General features: G+C 36.5%; 1 protein-coding gene across 1 annotated transcript in view; it reads left to right on the top strand.

Annotated features, from left to right (window-relative positions):
- DHX15 (DEAH-box helicase 15) overlaps nt 1-20,879 on the top strand; it is a 41,373-nt gene extending 20,494 nt beyond the window's left edge. The window contains exons 7-14 of the mRNA XM_085223375.1: nt 3,218-3,304; nt 4,710-4,859; nt 5,009-5,117; nt 6,142-6,333; nt 9,318-9,440; nt 12,504-12,694; nt 19,072-19,241; nt 20,313-20,879. Coding sequence (XP_085079501.1) covers nt 3,218-3,304; nt 4,710-4,859; nt 5,009-5,117; nt 6,142-6,333; nt 9,318-9,440; nt 12,504-12,694; nt 19,072-19,241; nt 20,313-20,430 — 1,140 coding nt within the window. The 3' untranslated portion in view covers nt 20,431-20,879. The remainder of the gene's footprint in view (nt 1-3,217; nt 3,305-4,709; nt 4,860-5,008; nt 5,118-6,141; nt 6,334-9,317; nt 9,441-12,503; nt 12,695-19,071; nt 19,242-20,312) is intronic.
- The last annotated feature ends 5,395 nt before the right edge of the window (nt 20,880-26,274 follow it).

The raw sequence follows: 26,274 nt of genomic DNA on the forward strand, positions 1-26,274 counted from the left end.
TGACAGTCTGGAAAAGTTTCAGCTGAGGGTATAAAATATGTAAGCAACAGATTCAAACCTATGAAATCATTGTGTTGACAGATTTTTTTTTTTTTTTTTTTCCCCCTTTTTTGCTGTGCTTCTAATTATATGTTTGACTGAAGTGTTTTGGCTCTGGTATAGGTTCATTTCTTTATGGTAAATCTAGGAATGAAAAATGCATCCATGAATTGAGAAGTTACTGTTTTATCTTCCGTTAGTGATCAAAATGTGTCAAGTAGGACCATGAGTGCTGAGCCTCTGCTGTGTTGCAGAATGCCTGATTCTGCAGTCTCTGGTGGCAGTTGAGCCTGGTTTTCAGAACTGCTAAAGGAAGGACAGCTCAGAAGAGCTCTAAATCATTTGAAAGGCTATATTAGGCGTAAAAATAAATATGTAAAGTGAAGGGCATAGATATCTGATTACTTATTTCCTCAGCTTTAGTTTCTATGACTTACCAACTTCTAAGAAAGTGATTGTGAGAGTCTTACTTGGAAGTTGATGCTAGTAACTTAGTCAGCTGTGATCAATCCAGTCTTAAACTTGAGAGAAGCAATGTCTTCTGCATCAGTCTTCAGGTTTCTGAAGGTAGTAAACTGCCTGCAAATTTTAATAGTTAAAATTAAACTTTAAAAATTAAAAATGTTTAAAATTAAAAATTAAATGTGGTTAGCATTTTAAGCATTTCAGTATTGAACATGAGAGCAATTACCTGTAGTGACCATATTCTTTGTAGGAGGAATCAAAAGTTCAGATCAGACTTAGTGGTCTTGGTTTTTTTTTTTTTTAAGGGTTTTTCAGTGGTATTTTCACTGGTAAATCCTGGAATGGGAAGGGCTTTTCCCTATTATTCTCTCTTTTATGGTTAACACATGCCTTTAAAACTGGGAGGAGGAAAGAAGGTGCATTGAATCTGACTGCTCTCTTCTGTGATCCATTTGAAATTTGTGCAAGATAACATACATATCTTCAGTATTAGATTGTGGAACTAATCACTTAGTGTAAATTGGCATTTAGTTCTGCCCATCACTTCCTACAAACAAAGCTGTTCCTGATAGCAGAATGGAATTTCCAGATTTGTTTTATTTTTTGTTCCTGGAAACTTAAGAGTTACTGGTTAATGCATGGGCAACATGTAGAGATCTTAATGTTTAGCTAATATGTAGCTTCTTAATATTCCAAGAAAGCTGTTTAATCTCTGAAAATCTTTGGGGTATCAAGCTGCTAATGTGATATTTAGAAATCTTTTTGCCATAACCATTTCTTTAATTGCAATAGTGCAGTTAAAACTGCAAAACTGCAGTGAAAAGTAATTAGATACAATTTATTATTTTACATAATTCAGCACTAATTTCCTTCGTCTGATTTTCATGTAAATTTGTTTCTGATTTAGACTTGAGATGTTGTGGAACTTAAGTTTGTCTTTGATTTCTTGCAGTATTACATTCGTTCCTTATTTTTTAAATAATGTTACATTAACAAGTGAAATATGGATATAAAGGGGGATCCACTGTTATAACTATTTTTTTTCTCTACTCGTGGAAAGTCCTGCATAATTCTGAGTACAAGACCAGTAAATTCAAGTTAAATTGATGGGCCTTTGTGGGCTAGTCATATTAACAGTATTGAGTTATCAGTACTGAAGAAGTGTTCTGATAGAAATTGATGATCAAAAGCAGGACAAAAGCCTTCCAGCGCTGCTTTGTAATTCATTGTGAAGCTTCTGGGGAGGAACGCTTTGTTTTTTAGTAGGTCCAGAAAAAGTTCATACTTCTGATAAAATGCATTCTGCAGCAGCAAGCTGAATGTGGCTTGACCAGCCTTTTAACATGGGAGTGCTAGTTTAATTTGCATATTTAATGACTTGCAAAATTTTTGTGACAGTGCAATTGTGCTTCTGTGTCACCAGTTAATTGCATTGCTTTTTTTGTAGGTTTCCTCAACGAGAGGTGTATTTTTTTTTTTTAAGAATTTCTAAATAGCATATCATTTCAGGATGGAACACCATATTGATTGTAAATTGCTTTTCTTTTTCCCCCACCTAAATATTGCATTCATTATTTAGCAGCCTCTAGGTGAGCTTAGACACTTAAGTCTACTTTGGATGCAATGAGTTAAGAATAATGACTGTCAAAAGATTGGCCAGGAGGAAATCGTTAGGATTATCAATCTATTTCAGCCACTAGCTTCAGTGTAATTCAGAACAAATTTTTAGGAGAATCAAATTCTAATTGCTAAACTGAAAATTGTGATGATGGTTCTCTAAAATTAAGAAATAAAAGGTAAGTAGTCTAACTGACACCCTGAACTCCTTTTTGAATCTTTTTTAAGCCAGCAGGTTAGATTTTCTTTTCACGAGTGATATGTGCTTAATGTGCTCAGTGTTGGGATGAGAACTAGAAATATCTGTGGACTGCTATACCGAATGTAGGTGTGTGAATGGCAATGAACCAGCCCTCAGAACACAGATATGCCTTTGTAGTTTCATGGTTGCAGAAATTCTGTAGAAACTCAAAACCATAACCTTGAAAATGTGAATGTATTCGACTCTCTAGTGTTTTTAAAAAATAGAGTTGAAATTAAACAGGGTTTGAGGATCTTTGCTGGAATGTATTGATAACTGCTTTATTCTGAACCAAGTGAAAAAATGTATGAGTAAAAATAATAAGCATATATCTGTTTTGGCTGTTAATATCTGGAGTGTAAAACAGAGAAGGCTTTCCTCTGCTTAACTGGAGGGGAGCCTCTGTGGATAAATGTGACTCATCAAAGTACAGTTACATAACCCTGGACAGAATATTATTTAACCAGCTTGCCATCTTTGTGCTTAAAAAGGACTTTAGAAGGCAACAGAAGATGTTGGAGAATAGGTGTGACTTCTCGTTTTTTTTCTGGCGCTAAGCAAAATTTTGAATAGAAATTTTTCATATAAATATTCACTCTTCTGGTTTTTTTCCTCAACGCTGTCTTTTTAATATCGTTAGTGAAACATACAACAGAAACACAGTGGACAAAATTGGATGGACTTCAATACAGGTTCATCTAGTTGACTTCAGATGCAGCAGAAGTTTTGGAGCAGAGCTCTGCTAATTACTGATGAGGTGTAGGAAGGTTTGCTGACAATTCTTGCTTCAGGGAGTCAGGGCTCTGTATGAGCATGTTCATGACCAAGTAGTTATTAACTTTCCTTTTTCAACAGGTTGTTGTGTCCACTAACATTGCTGAGACATCATTAACAATAGATGGTGTTGTGTTTGTGATCGATCCTGGCTTTGCAAAACAAAAGGTAAATACCATATCAGTTGATCTGGTTTGATTGGGTAATTCTTCTTTGTAAACATCTTGACAGGTCTTACTCAATTGAAGTCTCGGTGCTTAATTTTTTGCTTTTCTTAAACTTAGAACATTGTAAAACAGCTTAGTAGAGCTTTAGCCTTAAAAATTGAAATAAGGGGATTTGAAGTTAGGTGTAGAATACGAATTTCCTAGAAACTTGATTTACTGAAAATAAACAAAACTGGTGCTGGAAGTTACCTGTTTAAGTCATGTTAGCATGGAGAACTCTAGCTCTAAAATGAGAAGAGAGAGGTAGTAAATACCTAGGCTAGTGTTGTTTCTTGTCAGTGTTTATTGGGTGCTCTTGCAGCTCTGAAAATCACATACCATGAAGCATTTCTTGAAACATGAAGGGAGATTCAGAGAATTGAAGTAGATTGCCTGTAGTCAAACCAAGAACTAAATGAAGTATAAATTTCAAGTCTTTTGAACTTCATTTAATTCTTTCACTGGTAACTGTCTTCATATCTTGATTTCTTAAGGCTTTTCCTTTAACACTCGTGCACATTGTCAGCCTTTCTCACTTCTGCAGAATGAGATACAGCAGAATGTGAGTACAGTCAATGCAGCTTAATACACAAGTTGCAATAATTTAGGTTTAACGCTTTCTGTGAGTAACTCTTCTGGCCAAATACTGTCTGTAATAAGAACTGAATGTTTTGAGTACGGTTTACACCTGTTCATACCAGGAGGGTTTTAGGCCATGAACCAAAGGAGGTTTTCATCTGAACTTGATTTTTTTTTTCTTCTGTCTCATGAACCCTGGGGATGGGCTGCTGCTTATGTGTAACTGCAGTGAAAATACTGCGATATATCACAGAGTATTTTTGTATGTGAAAATCAACATGTGGCCTTGAAGTAATCTTGCTTTATAATTGGTGTGATTTTACAATTGCATTCAAGCCTTGATGTTACATTTCTCTGACCTCTAGAATACAATTATTCAACCTTATAATTGTTTCAAGACAACTTGTTTTTGCGTGGAATTACTTGAGCATCAAGAGTGTGTTTAGTACTCTATAGAACAAATTAGACACATTAGTTCTGCCATGAAAATCTTATCTAAAAATACACACACATTTAAGGACGATGGGAAGCCTGGCAGGAGATGGTGTTAATAAAAGAATTAAAAGTAACTGCTGTTTTCTAGGCAGTTGTGTAGCTTTTTGTCAACTGATTCAAAGGATTATGGAACCAAAATTGTTTCTCCCTTTCAGATTCATACAGCTTGTGATTTCCTAGTCCAAAGTTGCATTTGAAAATAAATTTAAAGCTGTCTTTATTTTTGAAATAAGTCTTAGTATGAGTGATGTTCATTCATCTCCTTTTCCTGCTCCTGTTCCACTTTGAAATAGGTATATAATCCTCGTATCAGAGTGGAGTCTCTCTTGGTGACTGCAATTAGTAAAGCTTCTGCTCAGCAGCGAGCTGGCCGTGCTGGTCGTACTAGACCAGGCAAGTGCTTCAGGCTTTACACAGAGAAGGCTTACAAAACTGAAATGCAGGTAAGATTACTCTTTTTGGAATGCATCTGTAAGAGCACTTGGTCCAATTGTTGTGTTGCCAAGCAAAATCAAAATTTGAATGTCTGTTCCTCCAAGCACCAAACTACACAGTACTGTAAGTTTGTTTTTTTTTTTTTTCCTTCCCTTAGGATAACACGTACCCTGAGATTTTGAGGTCTAACTTAGGATCTGTAGTGTTGCAGCTCAAGAAGCTTGGTATAGATGATTTGGTGCACTTTGATTTTATGGATCCTCCAGGTATTTGTTTCATATTTTCTTGTCTGCTACAGGCGTAGATGACTTCTGCAATCTTTAATTTTGTTGAATACTTTATACAAAGGCATGGGGTATTATTTTCTTACTGAAACAAGTATCTTAATAACACTGTTTGCATAAGAGCTTCCAGTGGAAACAGGAAATCTACTGGATGCCCCTTACCTGCAAGGGGATTAAAAAATGTATTGCTGTGTGAATTTTTTACTCATCACCTTGATTACACTTTCTAATTGCACATCAGTTAACTGCATGTAAGTAAAATTGGCTAGCATTTTTAAAGCTGAATACATGCTTTTTGGATTAGTCTATAAAATTAATGTGAATCTTTCTTGTGAAAGTATTAAATGTTAGAAATACCTTAAAAATAGCAGGGATGTGTTGTAAATTAAGCTCACTGATCAGCTTTCTATAAATACGTCAAAACTGGTTGAGTTTTTCCACTTAAAATAAAAATGTAATGTCTGTAAACATTTAAGCAGTTTTACTGAACTGCATTGTTAGTGTAGTGCTAATGTGGTGTGTATGCTAGCTTAGCAGGCATCTGGATTCTTTTTTGTTTTTTCTTGTGGGCTTAATAGTAAGAAAATGCGGATTTAAGGGAAGTTTTTAAAGGTTCAGATTGTAAAAGAACATGGATAGCTAAAGCACATGGTTGAAATTCTGGGACTATGCCCAGTTTGTTTTCTGTTGAACAAGAAAGATGTCAGTGCTCTGGGAGAATATTGATATTACTGTGTGAATATTTAATAATGCTTCTGCTGTTTGAATCCTGATAAGTAGTACTCTTCAAATATTCAAAGACTTTGAACCAGTTAGTAGCTGTTCTATGTAAGTGATTTTTATCTACTAGTTCATTCATATCTGGGTGTGTATATTTGGATTTGGTAACAATTTTGTGGTTGGTAACCAGCTGAATGGAGAGTGAAAAACAAAGTCATCTGTGCATTCTTGTTCTTGCTTATTAATAGCACTTTGATTAATATAACTACCTAAATATTTCTTTCAGCTCCTGAAACTCTGATGAGAGCCTTAGAGCTCTTGAATTATCTGGCTGCTTTGAATGATGATGGAGACTTGACTGAGTTGGGATCCATGATGGCTGAATTTCCACTGGACCCACAACTGGCTAAAATGGTTATTGCAAGTTGTGACTACAACTGTTCTAACGAGGTCCTATCTATTACTGCCATGTTGTCAGGTAATATTAGGGAAAGGGATACCAAAGTGCAAATCTTCAGTTTGGGGGAAGTTTGAGCTTTCCACATCAAAAACATAAGCAATCTGAAGTTATTTTTAATAAAAGCTGATTTGTCAGAAATTTAATCCATTATGGGTTTGCTTGTAGACCTGCAGCAAATAATCATAATGTTAAGAAATCAACACGCATCGATAGGATCAAACTTTTTGATTAACTTTTAGTTAAACTGTATTTAGTAGAGTTAATAGAACATTTTGGTCTAGTGGAATGAAAATTTATTTTTAGTTTCATAATCAGGACTAAAAATGTCAACTCAACCACTCTGCTTTTAAGGCAGTGAAATCCATTCTCTATTAAGGAGAAATACCAAAGTGCGTTCTTCTGCACTATGATACATGCCAGTATTTCCAAAAGAATTAGAGCACAAATTATATTAAACTGCTAAACTTGTACGTGATGTGATTTTTAGTCATTAATTTTATTGGGAAGTTAAAAAGCATTCATTACTTTTAAAGGAAAGAAAGCAAGTTTGGGGGAGGGTGTATATTTTTAATAGTTAATTTGTGTGCGCAGCTGTACTTCGCATAAAGTGAATAGTCCTGTCATTACAGCTGCTTGTCGAGAGAGATTTTGAGAGAAAAATGTTGTCGAGCAAGCCTTGCATCTCATTCTCCAGTTTACATAGAACTGACTTCATTTTCTGGTTGGTCTCTCTAGGACAAGCAGCAAGATTTTGTTCTTAGGAAAGTCAGGATGTTCTGTATTTGTAATTATTGCAATGTCTTTAGGGTGTGTTATTTAACAGGCTCTTTGCAGTTGTACTACTGGTTTTGTGCTTAACTTGGACAATGAGAAAAAATAATCTGAGTTTAAAATCTGCTGCTTTGGTTAAGTCTTACAGTATATTTATATGAAAGTTTTTTTTTTTTTAAAGCAAGCTAAAATGTTTGTTGCAGAGTTATGATTGTTCAGACTCAGAGCAGATGGGCAGGGCAGAATCTTTAATTTTTTAAATTAATGGTAGGATTAATTGCGGAGGTGGTGGTAGGTTGGTGCCTGTCTTTCTCTTGCCCCCAACTATTCCCTACCCACCCCAGAAATAGGTACTAAAGGACAATCCAGAAGTCTAGGACTTGTCTGTTGTAGTCGGTTGATTTGTCTTAGTCCTTTTTCTATTGACATTTTTTACAACCCTTTTTTTTTTTTTTAAAGCTGGTGTTTTCTATGCGCTTTTTTAAACATTTGTCTTGAAACTGGTTACTGTCGAGATAGTAACTAAAACTCTACGTAAAGACTTAACAGCCTAGTATTTGTGGTCTGTTTTCCAAGTAGATTTTTTTTTTTTAAACTGGTAATGCACCATTTGATAGATAGTATATACATAATAATGCCTTAAGTACATACATAGATTGGCTGGATGTGGATAGGAATCCAAGTATTAATAGTTCGGACTAAAATGAAAACTACATACCAGAAAAGAGTGGAGAATAGTATAGAATAAATCAGCAGATTAAAAAGTTGTAGTTAATTTAGAAGTTACTGTAGAGTTCTGTTGTCTTGCTATGGGATTTCACATATCTAACCTCTCCATAGAGCAAGTGCTACTAATTAAAACAGTGAATTATTCCAACTTATTCTATTACTGATTTTTACTTTTATTAGTGTGTTTGAAACTAAAATAGTCTATATTTTTGCTTTCAAATAGAGGATGGGGTATTTGCTTTGCACCTGCATTTCAATTTTATTTACTGCATTAGACTTTCTGATTTGTTACCGTGTGATTCAGTATTGCGGTTTGCATTTTTCTGAAATTACATCCAGTATTCAATTCAGTATACTTCTGAAATGTAGTGGTTCTTGGGATTTTATGGGATTTAAAAATGAGCACACAAAGGCTCTCATCTGTTGGGGACAGATGAGATCAGATTTAAGTTATGAGCAGGCTACTTCAGTCTTGGTGGAAAAAATGAATGATTTGTAGTATTAGCTGCAAAATTAATGCTTCTTTGGCATTAATTTCATTGAAATTTAAACTCTTAAAAATTACGTCTTCAGTATCGCTTCCTTAAACTGCTTTTTTCTCCTATTTATCTCTGTAAAGTAAGATCTATAACTACTTTGAATGTATTGCAAATTTGTATTGAAATTGCAAACCTGTACGAATGTTGACAGACTGCAGATGTTATTGTAGCAAGCTTAATTCATGGTCTTCAGTGGTCTGCACTTGGAAAGGGAATGTTAAAACCTATTTTTTTTAATTCAACTCAGAATAAGACCAAATCGGACTTTGGAGAGTGTAACAGTGGGCAGAGATCATCACATCACAATTTTTATTTCAAGTAGTGTCTAAGGACGGTTTAACCTTCCACCACTACCGCTACCATCACAACTTTGTCTTGATATTTTCATTCGCATATGCTTCTGTATACCAGTGCTGATAACAATACCATATTGGGAAGATGACTTGACTGTCCTGGTATGTTCTGTTTAGCAGCAGACTTGTAATAAAGCTAACGCTTGTTTAGACTGTGTCAGTGCAATATAGTTCCAAAATTAGCTTCTGCTCTTATCCACTGCAGAAGACAGAAGCTTTTCTAGAAAGCAAACTTGCCTTTCAAGTGTTCTGTTATATGATACTAGTTCCTGGTAGAGCTATCAGCACTGGGCCTTGAACCAAGATCTATTGAGAATCCCAGTATATATAAGTAACATTGATGGCCTTCAGAATAGAGATTTTGATGCCTACGTATAATTCTATTAAAATAATCAGGTACTCTGTAGATTTGAAACCCTCTTGTCTTACAGATGTGGTTAGGTGTTGATGTACCAAATCAAGGTAGTAAACAGTCCAAGATGCAGTTGGAGGCCATCCTGCCCTGCCCTATGCTCTGTGAACTGACCTAGCTAGGCCTTGTTCCTCTATCTGTGAATGCGTGACTCATCGATATGGGCGTTTGTGTTGGGCCCATACCAACCTTGTTTAGTCCCACAGTGTTTTGTTCGTCCCACGGAAGCAAAGAAAGCAGCAGATGAAGCCAAGATGAGGTTTGCCCACATTGATGGAGATCATCTGACGCTGCTGAATGTCTACCATGCTTTCAAACAAAGTAAGTGTGTACCTGTTGTAGCAAAATAACTTCATGTTTTCTATGTGGCCAGCTTTTGTTCCCCAGTTCTGTGGGCAGTTGAGAGACTAGGTAGGGCCTTTTTATACTATTCTATCATAATTATTAATATTTTCTTTTAAGTATGTAAAAGAGCTAATTAAATGCTACTTTCTTTAGGAGAGAGAATCAAAACCTAGTAAAGAGATCATGTTTAAAAAAAGAAAGTCTGGAATCAGGCCAGGCTTTTAAATCAATGTTGGTAACCTTGAACAGAAGGAAGCAGGCTTTCCCATAATTAAGAAATATTGGAAACTTGTTATCTGATGCTAATTATAGAAAAGTCAGCATAATTGTTCAGTAACTTTTCAGGATGAGCAGCGCAGAGAATGTGTGATTTACCCTGGTTGTAAATCTAAAGATGACTTAATCTGGTTGGAAGTGAAAAGTAATGTTTTATGATCTAGCTGTGTTTCTTGTGAACAGATGAAAAAAGTAACAGTCTTAGATGCCAAGTAAAAACTTAGTAGTCATTTCTGTTGTAGTTTTGATGCAGGAATTCTGTGTCAAAACAATTCAAACACTGTTTATCTTGTAATCAAGGGTGTCTTAAAATTAAACACACCAATGTACGTATTCAATACTGTCTTAAAAAAAATAAAAGCCTAGAAACTTTTAAATAAAACTTGCAACTGGGAGATACCTATCAATTAGTTCTGTTAGTTGTTTAGATAACAAGATCCAAATTGTCTTGAAGATATCTTGTATGTGTGTTCCTGAGCCGATGCTTTCCTGCTCAGGTTAGTCTTCTCTTCCTTAATGAAACCAGCCTTAGATAATTCATCAAAGGAAAACGACTGTTTGATGTCCTTGGCAGTAACTTAATATGTGATGAGGTCAGGGCCTAAATCTCTCAGGGCTACCTGCTGGAGTTCTTCTGTTTCTAAAAATACATGGAACCAAAATGCGAAGAACTTGGGCTGAAAAGTCAAGACCTTTCTTGGTATATAAGAAATACGTGTTTGTCTGTGCCATTTAATATGGCCTACGTATAAAACATGAAGCAGCATTGTCTGCTTGAACATGTGGTTTGAACTTCAGTTTTGCATGATGTAAAGTAGAAAATCAGGTGTGTTTTTTGCCTTTTTTTGTAGTTAAAATGCATTCAAATATAGTAAATTTGTTTGACATGTTTTGCTTTTAATCTGCTGGGATTTTTTTTTTAAGACTTAAAATGTACAGTAAAAATAGCTACTTTTTAATCATTACAATATTTTGCATTAGTAAAGTTCATAACTATATTGTACAATTCTGATATAGAAATACCTTCTGTAGTGAACTGGGTACATTTTGTCACAGAGATTTCAATGGTTTTTAAAAAGTCAGACAAAATTTGTAGGCTGCTTAACGATCTCTTTCCCAGTGCCTGAATCCAAGTCGTGTCCTTATTAGGATTTAGGTAATACAGTAGTGTTGATATTGTCTTGCAGAGTAAGTTTCTGTTGTTAATTTTTGTCTGCCAACAGAATACACATATTAGTGAAGACCAAGAGTGGTGTCAGTTTTCAAGGCATTCATCTACTTGTCTGCCCCTTTTCTTTTTCCTGACTGTTTTAACAAGTCCTTCTGTAAATATTTCACAGAATCATGTATTTTTATATCACAAACATGCTGTGTGTGTATATAGTGGTTTTATATGTAGTAGCACACATTTTCAAATGTACTGGATTTAGTTATCAGTAGCATTTTTTTGGTCAGAAATTGGGGAGCTTTTAAAACACATAATTAAATGAGAAATTATTTCATTTCTGGAAGAGCCTATGCACTTCAGCCTTTTACTTTTTTTTTTACTGCATGGCTTTATAGATCTGTGGTTCTGCAGTCTTTTTAGCATGGAATTGCATGGGAATAGTCTTCTGTTGGCATTTTACTGTGAATGGAGTTTTCTCATATTCAGAATCAGAATAAAAAACACAAATACTATTTATACCTTGAACAATATGAAACAGTTCTGGATCATGTTAAAGCACACTGTTCAAATGCCATGGAAAGCAATGTGCTGTGGTACTTAACGAATTTCACGTTTGCTGTGTAGTGTACCAAGAGGTTCAGCATGTTTGATTTAAAATTTAGGCTCAAAGATTAAGCAACTTAAGCTTTCCTTCAGTTATTTAACCCTCTCATTTATATAATGCCAATTGTGTGAACTTTATAACTTGACTCGCATTTCTACGACTCTGTTCAAGAGAATTTAAATTGCTAGGATTGGTTTTGTTGGGTTACTGAGCTAGCAAATACTAGAATAGTGTTACTTGAAGACTAATACAGGTGGCAGGGAGAACTAGGTTTCTCAGAGTTAAATGTGTAGTTCTTTAAAGACAGCAATCAAACTGTTTTGTAATATCTCTTACTAGAGCTACCAGAAGTAGTAAAAAGAGTAACTTTAAGCATGGAAAGCTCACAGTTGTGTTACTGATGCTGTATTTTACCAGTCACTTAATTTTACTTAAACTGCTGTGAGGTCCATTGCACTTAGCATTGGACTGGTGTGTTTATGTACCTCTTCAACAGTTAGTCAGCAGCTTAATTTTAAGGGTTTGGGTTATGACCTATAATTATGTACCACTGTCTTGTTTATTTGTTGCATGTTACAGTTAAAAAATAATAATAATAATAAAGACTGCGGTGTTTTTTTTTTATGTTGAATTGCATTTTATATTGCGGATTTTGAAGACTTTTTCTAATTGCAATAGAGGTGAAATGTGCAAAATTCATTGCTGTTGTATTTCAGCAAAACATCAATAGTTGTGCATTCACTATGTTGAGGAGGGGGGAAAGACTAATTTTCTTTTGTTTCCTGAATGGAAAATAATAGGATATCTAATGAAAGAAATCCACTGACTAGGCTAAGAGCTGTAATCACTTACTTTAAAAAAAAAAAAAAAAGTTATGGGTATCTTTTCTTGGTGTTCATCTGACTGATCAGTCAGTTACTTGCTGTTTTATTTACTGATTCTAATTGGATAAAATACTTATTTTTGATTCATGTTTTTTTTAATATTGCAGATCATGAGTCGGTTCAGTGGTGCTATGACAACTTCATTAACTACAGGTCCCTGATGTCTGCAGACAACGTACGCCAGCAGCTGTCACGAATCATGGATAGGTTTAATTTGCCTCGTAGAAGCACAGACTTCACCAGCCGAGACTATTATATCAATATAAGAAAGGCATTAGTTACTGGGTATTTCATGCAGGTATGTGTGTGTTTTTGTAGGGGAAGCAGTTTAGTTTCATATTGCTTTTAGTGTAAGTGTGGTTGCTATCACTCATCAAAACTTGAGGAATGTTAGTTAAGTTGTGTATGGCTTTATGTGTATGTGTCTGTATTACCACTTAGTCTTTGATAGATTGGTTGTTATTCAAAGTAAAATGTTTAGTCAAACTTTACTTGGTGCAGAAGTTGTAGACAGTCCTGCAAGTTTGGAAAATACAATTTCTGGCCTGACCAGTTGGGAATTGGCTATGTGAGTACCTAAACAGCATTATGAGATCAGTAGTGCAATACATGCCTTGGTGATGTTGGTTCTAGCTGTCTGAGCTCACCACAAAACTTCTGAGGGCAAATCATCATTATCCCATTGAGTAGGAATTAAATTCCTTAATAGTCTGACTACTTAATCCAATACTCAGAGATTAATTAAATCTCTGATACCATGGTAGAGGTTTCACTTTCCTGATGAGCCCATTGTTTGATTGTTGTTTTATCTGTGATGTTTTAGTAGAGGCGAGCAAGGATGAATGATAAAGAAGAAAATGGTAGCAGATCTTCCCAATCTAGGGTCCTTTTCTCCATAAACGGCTCGCTGAGCCTATCCCAGAATCTTGTTGTCTTTGACATCCTTTACCAGATTTAATTGTAAGTGGGCAGAATGGTAGGGATTAGAAGGATCCTCTGGATATCATCTAGTTTATCCTGCTGTAAACTATATTTTGTCACCTCAAACTGAGCAACCTGAGGAGATTTCTAGAAAGATTTCATAGCAAAAGTATATTTTACCTCCTCATTCAAAATTATTGAGGTGAGTCAAGAGATAGCTGTGGTAGAGTTGTTGAAGGTGCATGAAGTCAAAGCCATTTCTACAGTTTAACTCTTAAATTTTCCATGACACTGTGATACCTGACCTCAGCTCTGAGCTTTCTTTATGAGTAATGTTCAGTAGAAAAATTGTTTATAATGCCTGAAACAGGAAATGTTATTTATCTGCAGCTGAAGGACTTAAAAATTAAGTCTATGTGCGTGTTGTGCCTTCTGTTTGCAGAGATTCTCTGGCATTCTGGGGCTCTTGTTGAGAAGAGCCGAGTAATGAAATGCACACATCAGTTTTATCTGCTTAGTACAGAGCATGCATTGAATTGGAAGTGTGAGTGGTTGCAAAGTGTGTTCAAGTACAGTGGGTAGTCTGTGCAAGCAGAATAGTAAGGTCTGTGGGCACAAGCTGGTTAGCTTGATTCTTCAAGCTCCTGAGTTTAACAGTGTAGTCTGAAATGAGAAAAACAGGAGCAGCCAATGTTCTGATACAGGTCTACAGTATTTTCTCATCTAATTGCCAGCTGCCCTAGGTACAGTCATCAAATTCCTCTTGTTTGGTACTGTAGGAGTATCTGTATTACTCAAAGTCTGTGGCTGATGTCTGACATCATGTGCCTTCACAATACTTTATTAACTGTTAGAACAAAACCACTTAATTAACAGGAGAGCTGTAAACTTGCCTGCCTTCAGTTGTGTGTTAGTCACTGATAATTACAGAGTTTATGTTGGTTACTGACCATCTTTTTACCCTTCATATTTCAATACAAACAACTCTGTATAGAAAAGCTTCTGGAACGACAGATACTGCCAACATGTTAAGTGTAAAGCTTTTGTGCTGGGTCTCTGTTTTCACCACAGTTTTACAGGGGAAAACCTTTTTCTTGGTTCTTTCTAGTAACTGTTTCAATGTGACACATCTGAATATGCAGAGTATACATAAAATAGAGCAAGAGTACTTGGAAAATCTCTTAAGAAGCTACCCATAAAAATAAAATGCATTGGAAAGTTAAAATAGCACAGCTGAAGCTTTGATACTTACAGTATGTTTTGCTTAAAAATATCTGAAATCACAGTGTTAATCATGAAAGAAATCCTAGGATTTTTCATGACGTGGCTTTTTTGAAGCCTTGTATCTGGTATGGTTGTCTTTTTAAGAGCAGGAAATGCCAGTTTGTTAACTAAATTTAAATGCTTTGGAAAGAATATCTTTACATACATCACAGCTCAGAATGTGTGTGAGAGAACTTTGGCTTTCCAAAGGACATTCCAGACCCTGAAGTTACTCAAACATTTGAAAGATGGAGACAAAAAAAAAAAAAAAACAAACAAACAACAGTTTTTGCTCTCAGTGCTGTTCTGTTTGTCTTCAAATTAAGCCCAGAACCTTTTTGGAAAACATAGCTTAATTAAACACAGGTTATATCAGGGTCATTACAGAAGATGAAAGTCAATAACCTGTGCTGTACAAGAAGTTAGGTGTTGAGGCTGCTCATTAAAATCTCATTCTTGCTACTACTGAGGTTTTGGTACTACTTTGTATATATTAAAGTCTGTATGTAATCATACTCCTACAGTAATTGGTATTAAGATAAAGCTACAATATCAAGGTGGTCACCAGTACATTTAATGGTATTCACTTCTCTCAAGGAATGCAGAATACAATTTTTAATGGCTTTGGAAACACAGTTGCATGATGTAAGAACAGAAACTTCAGAAATCCAAGCAATAGCAATTGCTCTTCAATACGTACTATCATTCATCCTTTCAAGAAGAAATATGAGAAACAATCAATTCCGTAAATTGTTGAGACCAAGCTGCCAAAATTAGTAGCCTTTGTTATTCTAAGTGCATTTAACTTGGACAGTGTTTGATACGTTTACCTCAGAATACGTGGTTGGGCTGAGTTCTGTAATATGATGGATAATATAAGCACACTTAAAACTTTAGGGGTGGAACAGTGACTCAATTCTTAATAAAATTGTGATGGCTTTGAAAACAGTATTGGGGAACCTGGAACTGGAATATTTTTTTTATGGTGGCGTGTTCCATGGCTTCTGTTTGAATTTGTTGGACTGATAAAAAGAATTGTATGTTATCAGCAGGTGGGATTTTCTCAGTCTGTAGAGAAGCCTGTTGTAGGAAGAGATGCATGGGCTGCCTTGGATCCTTATGATCCTTTTAGGGTTGTGTATGTGTAGCATACATTATGTAGTCAATAGTGTTTAACTTCTGACTCCTATTTCCAGCCTCATTTGCAAGTGTTTCATATTAATATGTGACAAATTCTTTGAGAGAATTTAGAGGTTCAGATTCGCTTCCTAGTGCCTTCCTTAGCACTATTTGTTGCTGGAAAATGAACCTGTTTGATAGGCATGCTTGGTATGGTTCTGTGGTTACAGTGGAAGCCTGATTTTACTTTTTTTGAGTAAAAAACATCACTGAATCACAGAATGATTGAGGTTGAAGATGACTTTGCTCAACCACCAAAACTGACTTCTGTGAAAATGAAATTGGAAGAGTGTCTCATTTCAGAGCTCATTTGTTATATTTTCCCCCCATACATTTGTCCTACCATCCATAAGCAAGAATCCTTCTGTGGTGAGTTGTTCAGCCTTTCTAGCCAATCTGCTATTTGAAGTCTGGGAGAGGGCTCCAGGGAAAGCTGATCTTTTCTTTCAGAACTTTTCTTTAACCAAGCAGATGTCTAAATACGTTTTGCAGAGGAGTACTTGGGTTTTGTTTTCCTAATCTATAGGAACTTCAGTTGTGCTTTTTTCTTTTGTCTCTAAAGGTGAAACTTTATTTCCTGTAGTAAGTCAGGAACAAGAGCATGACATTGACCAGTCCTGTGCACCTCTCTCCTCTGCTCCCCACATTGACAGAAGTTGCAGAATTACCAGTGTCTTGTTTTTTCCATCCTTCCTGACAGTAGGCACCCAGGCTTGTCTTGTGCCGTCCTTTCTATGAGACCTCTCTATCAATTGATTGAACTTTTTTCTGCTACTTTATTCAGTTAATAAAGTTAATATTCTCTGCCAGATCAACAGATTTTACCCTTCAACAAGTCAGTGTAAAAAGAACAGAGCTTAGATAAAGAAGAGCTTGGATCATATATCTAGATATGTATCATATCTACGTATCTAGATATACTCCTCCTCTTCCTTGTAGATACATGATAGCTGAGAGCAAGTCCCTCTTCCTGGTATTGGGGAGGCACTATGCTGTATTTTGCAGTCGCTAGAACTGGTTGCATGCCAGGGGTGCAAAGGTGCATAAACTGTCTCCTGCGTGTGCTCGCTTGCTCACTTATGTCAGCCTTGGTGCTTTCCAGAGCCTAATTTAGAAAAATTCTTTCAGCATGGCAATCCTACAGGATGCTTGCACCTTCAAAGAAGCAGCAGAATTACCTTTGTCATCTATGCTGAAACATCTCTGTCCAGGAGTGAGCAGGAAGATGTAGTGGCAGAAAGCTGGATCATCACTGCTTGCTGTGGAGCCATTGCTTCACTGTGCACGTTTCATTACAGCATTGCCATTACTGAACCTGGAATTAGCCATCATTCTGTCTGCTAACAAGCATACTTAGGAGAAACATCTAAATAGGATAAATTCTGTGGGCTTGTTACTGTCTCAAAATTGAAATTCAGTGGTTACATATTATTACAATTAAAGGTGACTTAACGCTGATATCAGGGTTCTAAGATGACTTTTTTCCTAATTGGAGTTATTCTAGTCTTTGCTACTCTAGAAATTTAGAGCTAGCTATGCTTTTCTTTTGCATTTTTATGAATATTCTTAATTAGTTATATCAATCTTTTTACTTCAGAATTGCACAAATAGAACACTTCACTCTAAATTATGCAGAAAAGGAAATGGTCGTATTCATTTGAGGAAAAGTAAATGTTGCTACTTTACTGTTTTTAATATGACTGGGGGTGATTGAGGTGGTAAAGGTAAGTTGTATTGATTCTAAATTCAGCAGAACACAGTTTTGTAGAAAAAAATAAAACTGATTGTACTGTCCTTCTGTAGGAGGAACAGCAGCAGCTAAAACACGTAGATATACGCATATTCACTTCTGGGAAAAAGTGAAATTTATCTTTAAAAACAAAATAAAATGCATAATTCAGCACTCACGTGCACTATTGTGCCACATCTGAAACAGATGAGTTAGTAGTCTGCTCTGGTTTGCAGCTTTACTGCTATTTAATTTTGCAGATTTTGGGTTGAGCTGAATGAAATTAAGCCTGAGTTGTTATGGGCAGTACACTGTTAGTTTCCTTTTAAAAGTGCTTATGTTGGCTCTACAGACTTGAAAATAAAATCACTGTATAATGTCTGAAGTCGGGGGTGAAAACAGCTGATGATTATGGAAGTGAATGTCCTAGGTGGGAATGTCATAATATATAACAGGCACATTTAAAAGAAAACAGCTTGCTGCAAAGCTCATGTAGAATTTGAGGTAACTATTGGATTAGAAATCCTGTGATTTTAATTAATAAGTGTGATTTACCTTTGAGAAGGCAAAAAAACAAAAACAAACAAAAAAACCCGTAGGAATTAAAACAATTTAAAAACAATGAAGTATACAGTCTGTATTAGAGGAAAGTAGCTAATGATTATCTGATTAGAAATGTCTTCTTGCACATCTTTTTAGCTGCTCTGTTCTGCTTAATCTTTTTATGGTATTTTGGTACATATAAATGATGAAATAACTATGAGGGTCATCTTGAATTTCCAGTATCGGAAGGTTAATTTTAGTTACCTGTACTTCTAGATTAACTGTTCTTACAGGGAACATCCTTCTAAGGATAAGTGATTGCTTCACCAAATCTTAATGAGCTCAGGTATCAGATCATCTTGGTGAGGCAGACATTCTACCCTTTCACAGAGCGAGAAGCTTGGTCAGAGAGGTTAATTGATTTTTACCAAGGTCACAGCAGAAGTATGTTGCTGAACCTACATTTTTCAGCTCTGAAGCTTGTGCTGTACCAAGGCTGTTCTTAGTTTTGGACACATTAAATTTCCCATTCTAACTGGACTGACACTTCTTTTTCCAGGCTCACCATGAGGGAATTTATACAATAATAGATGCATCAGTAAAATCACTACTGAAACAGTGCATTAGTAGAAGCTTGAAATGATAACACAGCTACTGTAGGACCAGTAAGCAGCAGCTGCAGACAGTGTGCTGGAAGGAGTTTTCTGTGCTAGATCACAGCTGATTGTGGTGTTCACAAACCTGTCTGTTAAATATTTCATTCATTACTGTTTTCATTGCTGCTGTACTAATAATTCTTCTTGGTGGTAACTATTTTTATGTGTTGCTTGAATGGTATGTTAGTGTATACATGTAAGGCAATTAGTAGAAACATCTGGCATCCTGATTGTGTGTGTAGAAAAATCTGTGTGCTTCAAGTGGTCAAGTAATGTGCTAAATTTAGACAAGGTTTCAAAGCTGCAGTGAAGTATTTTGGATGCAGTGCTAGTTGAAGTTGCTTAAGCCCTCCTGTGCTAATGAATTGTTCTCTTTTTTCTTAGGTGGCACACTTGGAACGAACAGGGCATTACTTAACAGTAAAAGATAACCAAGTGGTACAGTTGCATCCTTCCACTGTTCTCGATCACAAACCAGAGTGGGTGCTTTATAATGAGTTTGTCCTTACAACAAAGAACTACATCCGGACATGTACAGACATCAAACCTGAATGGTAAGCAGAAAGTCATAAAGCAGTTGTGAACTACTGAAAAGTGGATTGATTTTTTTTTTTTCCTATTATAGATGGTCTTTTCACTTTTCACGAATCCAATATTGTCAAAACAGTTTGGGAAATGGCAATTGTATGGATTAATGAACTCGTAGATGACTAAAGGTTTTCCTTGTGGATACCCGTTTCTGGTTTTTGGGTGTTGTGTGCAAAACTCAAATGCTCATGCTCTACATGCAGTGTGTGGAGAGACCTTTGACTTCAGAACTTGTTAAGTCAGTTCTGGAGGAGCTGCTTGGGGATGCTACGTTTGGGAGTGTATCCCACCACTTCTTTGTGTGCCAAAGAGATGCTGGTAGATGCCTCAAGGTCTAGAACCTTTCATGGCAGTTTGTGTCTCTAGTTTTTTGTAAGGATCTGAACGGGCTTCGGTGCTTTCTTAAAATAGGGAGGAAGGTTTTAATATGGGTAGAACCTGCCTTGTCATAATGCTGCTAGTCAGTAGGGTGCATATCAAGGCATTGAGAGGCCTGTACTTGGTCGACGATGGAGATCGGAATCTTCTCCCCTGTCTTTAAGGTTAGACCTGATCTGTGAAGTTGTAAGCCTGTGGGAATACGGGAGGTTTTTCAGCTGTTGTTGTAGTAGTATTTAGCATAGAAAGGCTTTAAAGGTTTCTAAGTCAAGTAGCACAGGGTATAGGATGCTTTCTTTTGTAGTTTAATACATAACACTGTTTCAAATCCTTCAGCAGAAATCTTTCTGAACAAGCACTGAAAATGCTGAAACAGAAACAAAATATCTCTCTTGACTGGGTTTTTAAGCTTAAACCAGCTAAGAGTTAACTGCTACCTTTGTACAAGCTGCTACTTAGGGTGGGCATAATTGTGTGCTTTTTTGTTTTGGACTTAAGCACAGGATTGAAATTTAAGTGTGTGCTCTTTCATTAACCTCAGAAATGCAAGGTGGGAAAAAAAAATAAAAGGAAAGTGTTTGTTTCAGTCAGTTGTAGAATTTGTATAGGATGCATCTTAAAGCCGGAGTATTAGTAATCAATTTTTCCTTTTTTGACAGGCTTGTGAAAATTGCCCCTCAATATTATGACATGAGCAATTTTCCACAATGTGAAGCAAAGAGACAGTTGGATCGCATCATTGCCAAACTTCAGTCCAAGGAATACTCGCAGTACTGAATTTATGCTTTGAACTGAAGTTATTCAGAGGACAGCTTTAAAAGATGAATGGATTCAAAGTTCAAGTTGTGCTCTTCACTTTGGTTCAATAATGGCCTTTTATTTGAAAGCTTTTTAATTTTTCTTTACAGTAAATATTCCATTCTGATTTCATAAATTAAACATTTATGCCTCCCTTTTGTGTTGACACTGTATCTCATACTGGAAAAGCTGATCAATGTTTTGCAGTTTATTGAAAGTAGTTCTATATATAACAATGTTATAAGCATTTCTTTAGAAATGGTTGAAAATGCTTCTAAAAATGTGATTATCGACCATGGTATGCATGATCGTTGTAATTGTTGACATTCCTTTTAGAAGTTGTGAAATGTTACAACTTGTGCTTATGTAGACACAACCTCCAGCTTCAGTACAAAGGTACTGACTTCAATAAAGTCTATTTATACTAATTTTGTGCCCACAGTATGTCAGTATTTCAGTTATTTTGATGGAAATGTGAGAACCCACTTAGTCTCTCATTGAAGTTGTTTTATTGACATGGCAGTAGTATAATATTAAAAAGCACAGATGCTTTAGCAGCAGAAGATAGTGGCATCAATATACTACGCGAAGTCTTAATCTCTTGCAAACTTCTTTAAGTTATGTAGAGGATTCTTTTAAAAGTGAATATTCGGCATGTCTGCAAATTTCTTTGGAGAATGCCTTCTTGAACCGTTTGCAGATGTTTCCAGAGCAGAACTGTGGTTATATGTCCTGTAAAGTGAAGCATCTATGGCTAGTTGGAGCTTACCCTATCAGGCAGTGTTCAGATACCATTTCAGATTAACAAAAATAATTCCATAAGCCACACTATAGTCAAATTTAACTTCAGTATTGTCATTTTGTACTGATATTTAGTGAAATACGACTTGACAGTGTTTTCAAGATAGGCAGGTAATTTCATGGGGAATTTTACTTATTAAGATTTAATACTTGGTCAGATTGAGGGTTGTTTTTTTTTTTTTTTTTTTTCCTTCCCTAGAGTAATACATTTGAGATTGAGTTCTTCTGGCAAAGAGAGGCTGGAGCTGCTCTTGCCAGAACAGGTCCCACTAGAGTGGGAGTTGTCACTCCCAGCATGAGTTTTTTGTCTTGCTTTTAAGGCATGTTTTGCCGGGAGATTTGGCAACCAATCTCAGTGATGCTACTGGAAGACTGATGTTAAGCCACAGGTGTATCCTGTGTAAATGGCAGGTTAAACATTTGGCTATAAGATTACTTGGAATCAAGTGATTTCAGGATTCTCTTTCAATTCTAACTTTTTTTTTTTAATGCAGTTTGGAGAGTAAGTAGAGAAGCTGTGAAAACTCCTTAGCAATGAAAACAGTATCATAAAGAGAAGCATGTCTGAAGGTAAAGTTGATTGAATTTATAACACAGTGGGACTTGTGAGTCTTCCCCAAGCTGAGTAACAAAGTGAGGGAGCAGAGGATTTCCCCCACTAGAGGAATGCTGAAATTGGTCTGGTGTTGTTCATGGGCTTCCCTGCTCCGTGAAATAACTGAGGAGATGGATTGACCATTTATAAAATACTGAACTCAAAATTGCGTTCTCTAATTGCAGTTAAGAGTTCTTGAATTAATGACAAATGGTCTGAACAACTAAAGCTTTGATTTCAGAACTGTTCCCCCAAAACATTACTTCACAAAGTTCTGCTCTAGAGTAATTCTCAAGTTTGGTATATGCAGTTTCGTAATTCCCTGGTCCTTCTTCAGGGGGAGGGAAATGTGTAATGCTGAAAAATGGCTGCCCTCGGGTAAGAATTCCTCTAGTATTTCTGTGCAGCCTTCAGCTAAATGGTGTAGAACCACTTTCTGTGAAACACTTCCTAGGTATGGCAAGGTCCACAAACAGAGCCAGTTCTCAGCATGAAATCCCTCGAGGACCCCTGAACCAGCTGACATAGATTGCAGTAGATCTGGTGCTTGAGCTGGGGAGCAGATGGGTATGGCTATGAGTGGAACTTGACACTGGAAAAACTTGGGCTTTTTGTTTTTTTTTCTTTTTAAATTGTCATACCCACAAACTCAGCTTGTTTGTGAGTATGACAGTCAACCTGGGATCTTTCATTCCTGTGCATCCTTGCTATCAGGAATGCAAATACTACTGGCCAGATTAATGTCCTCTGACAGCTGTGCAGCCCTGCCATCTTCCAATTAAGTCAGTGACACCTGTGCAATCCACCTGAAGGCTCTGGGGTGCACCAATGTCATTGGCTTAATTGGAAGGCTGTCTGGTTTCACAGCTGTCACTGGGGACTGAAGAGGCCAAATTTTCTCTTTCCTCTTGGCAGTTGGAATGCCTGCGATGGGAATCAGCTTGGCTGTTGAAACCTCACTGGAATCTGTGGGCTAGCAGTTTGAGAAGATGCTGAAGCACAAGCATCTTGGGAATCTGGTGAACTTGACATGTGTCTGACTATATATGTCATCATGATTCCTTGGGAACACTTCTCTCAGTGAAGAACTGCCACTCAGAATGTTTACAATACTTGAGTTTAGGGCTGAAGTGTTTCTCATGTAGGATTGATTACATGTTAACATGGACAATGGAATGGTGGTAGGGTTGGAGTGGGAAAGCTCATGGTCCTACGGCGGACATGGTGCAACCAGGTTTTACTGCACAACTCTGATGTGTGGTTAGTTTGTTAAACAACGAAGTATTTAAGGATTTAGGGCAGTAACAGGTAGACAAGCTTAAATCACTGTGGATTGAGTGCAAACCTCATTTAGAAGTAGTTTTAGAGCCCTGTAGTATGTGGGAAGAGGACAACTAATAAGTAGCTTTCTGTGAAAGAGTAATGAAAAGCACAATGAAGTTTGCCAGATAGTATTTAGGTCTTAATGGAAAAGTATCTGGAACTCTCAGCTGCAGTTATCTTAAGCATACAGTTGTTACATGCAGAATAACTTGATTTTGAGTATGGGCTGTTATCCTTGAGCGTTTTGAAAGCTAGAACTTCATTCCTTTTTTTCCTTATGGAGAAGCTGTTATTAACAGTGGGCTGGAAAAACAAAAGGAGACTAAGGAGAAAGATCTAATTGGTCTGCTTTATATCTAAGGGTATGAAAGCCACTGTGTACCTCATGTTACTCAACGTAACTGACTTTGGCTGCTTAGATTGCAGTAAATAGGAAAAAAAAAAGTTGGAGTTAACAGAATGGAGGAGCTGTCTAATAGCAGATGGAATTTAAGGCTCCCATGCACATTTTGTGAAGTACCACTGTTAACTGAAATAACTTGAATTTTTTATCCTCTTCAATTGTTCTTAAGTGGTAGCTGCACCCAGAAATGTTTGCTTTCTGTTTCGGATCAGGGCAGGTCTGTGCTAGGAGGTATCTGTGAATGACAGTGAAATGCTCTGTGCTGTGGCTCTTTCTGCTGGCTGACAGAGTGGGGGATTCTGAGTGAAGTACGTTCCAGTTCCAAATACACCTGACCAACCTTAGCCATCTGTTGTTCCGTTGTGATCCCTGCCTTACTGATGTCTTATAAATTGCTTCAGAGTGTTCAGAATACGAGCTAGGGGCTGTCAGTGTGTTTCAGCGTACTGCAGCCTGCTGTAGGGAGCTGCATGCAGCCAGGGGCTGAACTAGGTGATCTCCTGAGGTCCCTTCCAAACCCTACTGTTCTGTGATGCTGTGAAGAATTGATCCATGAGGACTTAGTTGGCTATCTGCTTCGGAGCAATCTGAAAGGAAAGGAAAAGCAATACTTGCTTTATTTACACTGTTTTTTTTTTCCCCCAGAGGAATTGTGGTGTTTTGTTGTTGTTTTTTGTTTTTTTTTTTTTTTTTTTTTTTTTTGGAAATGCATTGTTTGTATGAAATGAACTATTTATACTCCAGGACTTTTTTTTTTTAACGTGTTATATAGTACAACAATACTAAATCGAAGTATATATATTTTTAAAGAGGAGAGTCTTCCATCTTAATAGTGCTTCTGTATAATACCTCAAAGCAGTGAAGGGCTAGCATTGATGTGAGGTGATGTTCAGGTTTGTTAGAGGTAGTGCTGGTGACTGTATGTAAAGCTGCATTTAGGTATGTCTCTCTTAAGGTTATGGATACCACGTTTAGATCTCTAAGGATAGCATTTAGATATTTTTTGTCAGAGATGGGAATAAATGGTGAGATCATGCTTTACTGTCTTTGTTACATTAAAAAAAACCAACAACCTAACTGCTTAATCTTTGTCCTACAAAAAGCAGGGTTAAACCAAACGTGCTGAAGTATGAGCATGTCATTTACAAAGATACTTTAACAAGAGTTAAAGGGCAAGTAGTTTTTCTTCCATCCAGTCAAGCTGTAATTGCTAATTTGTAATCAGATTGCTATAATTTCCTTCATTTTGTGACAATTTAGCAATAAAAAGCCATGCCATACCACGGTAGTAGGAAGTGTAGAGATAAATGCATGCATTTATTCACTTACTGTACTTTATTAGAAGTAGTTGTTTATTTTGTCTTTAGAGTAGCTGAAGGTTTAATGATAAACATCTTTTACTATTGTATGATCTGTATCAGTACTCTGACCTTTTAAAATCATTTAATTTGGGGGGCTATGTATGTGACGTGAGTTATTTGAAGCAAAGAGGGAAAATGATCTACTTGGTCAACCTGGTTCATTTTCTACTAATATATCTTGCACAAGTAGCTTTCTTTTTTGATACACGTCCTAGAACTGTTGATATAAAACTGGGCATTGGTCTCTTGTAGCACAAACTTAAAATATTTTTATCTTGAACCAAGCAGCTTTGAAACAGGATTAAACCATCATACGAGAGCACAAACAACAAGCTCAGACTGCCTCTAATTTTCACTGATGCATTTGAGATAAACGTTTGGCATCAAGGAGATGCCAGCTTCTATTATCAAGGGATTAAACTAAGTGTGGTAACAGCAGTAAAATAACATTCCTATAGCAGTGGTAATAGCTTAGTTCTGATTATTTGAGGTGTCTAATTTTGCAGTTTCTCAAAAACGCTGAATGTATGTTGGACAGATGATAAAGTAATTCTCATTTGTATACATCTTTGGCTCTGAGTGATTCTTCAAGTTTTTTCCAGCTATGAAAGCTATGCAGTCGTTACGTTGTGTAGAAAATTAAAACATAGCACAAATTACTGTTGATAATAAATATTTTCTGTGGCTCTAAACATATATTATTTCGAGCTGGTCTTATTCTTTTAACTCAGGTAGGCTCTTGCTTTCCATTTGCTTTCAGTGTTTATTTTGTAAGCATACCACGTTAATGTTCCCAGCCTCATTGCTTCCAGCAGCACAAACAACACTTACGGCACCGAGCACTTAGCAGGCTTTGCAGAGCAGAGTTGCTGGTGGACTTGCATCTTCCTTTCAGTATTCAGATGTGTGATGAAATGGCTTCTGTTCATACTAATAGGAAAAACTGTCCTCAAAAATATCAGCTTTCTCAGCATCATGAAGGTACCAGTTTTTACTGTCAACGCTTGTGTGTAATTTGAAAGATGAACAAACTGAACTCAACTTGTCAAACCTTAGAATGCTGTATTTGAGGTCGTTCCGATTTGCACGTCGAATAACGGGTAACTGATAAGCCTTTCCTTTCTGACAGGGACGGAGTAGTTCTTTAAAATAAAATAAAAACAACAACAAAAAACACCTGAACACACTGTGAACCTTCAGTGACTTCAGTGAAAGGCTTACAATTCAGTTCGCACTATGGCAGGTGGTTAAAAGTAGTGAGATTCACAAAACGTTTCTAGGAGCAGCTAGCTGTCCAGAAGGGTATTGACAGCTTTGTTCCAATAGCTGGTTATGCAATA

This window comes from Meleagris gallopavo, chromosome 4, assembly GCF_905368555.1.
Source record: "Meleagris gallopavo chromosome 4, MGAL_WU_HG_1.1, whole genome shotgun sequence".
NCBI classification, from domain to species: domain Eukaryota; kingdom Metazoa; phylum Chordata; class Aves; order Galliformes; family Phasianidae; genus Meleagris; species Meleagris gallopavo.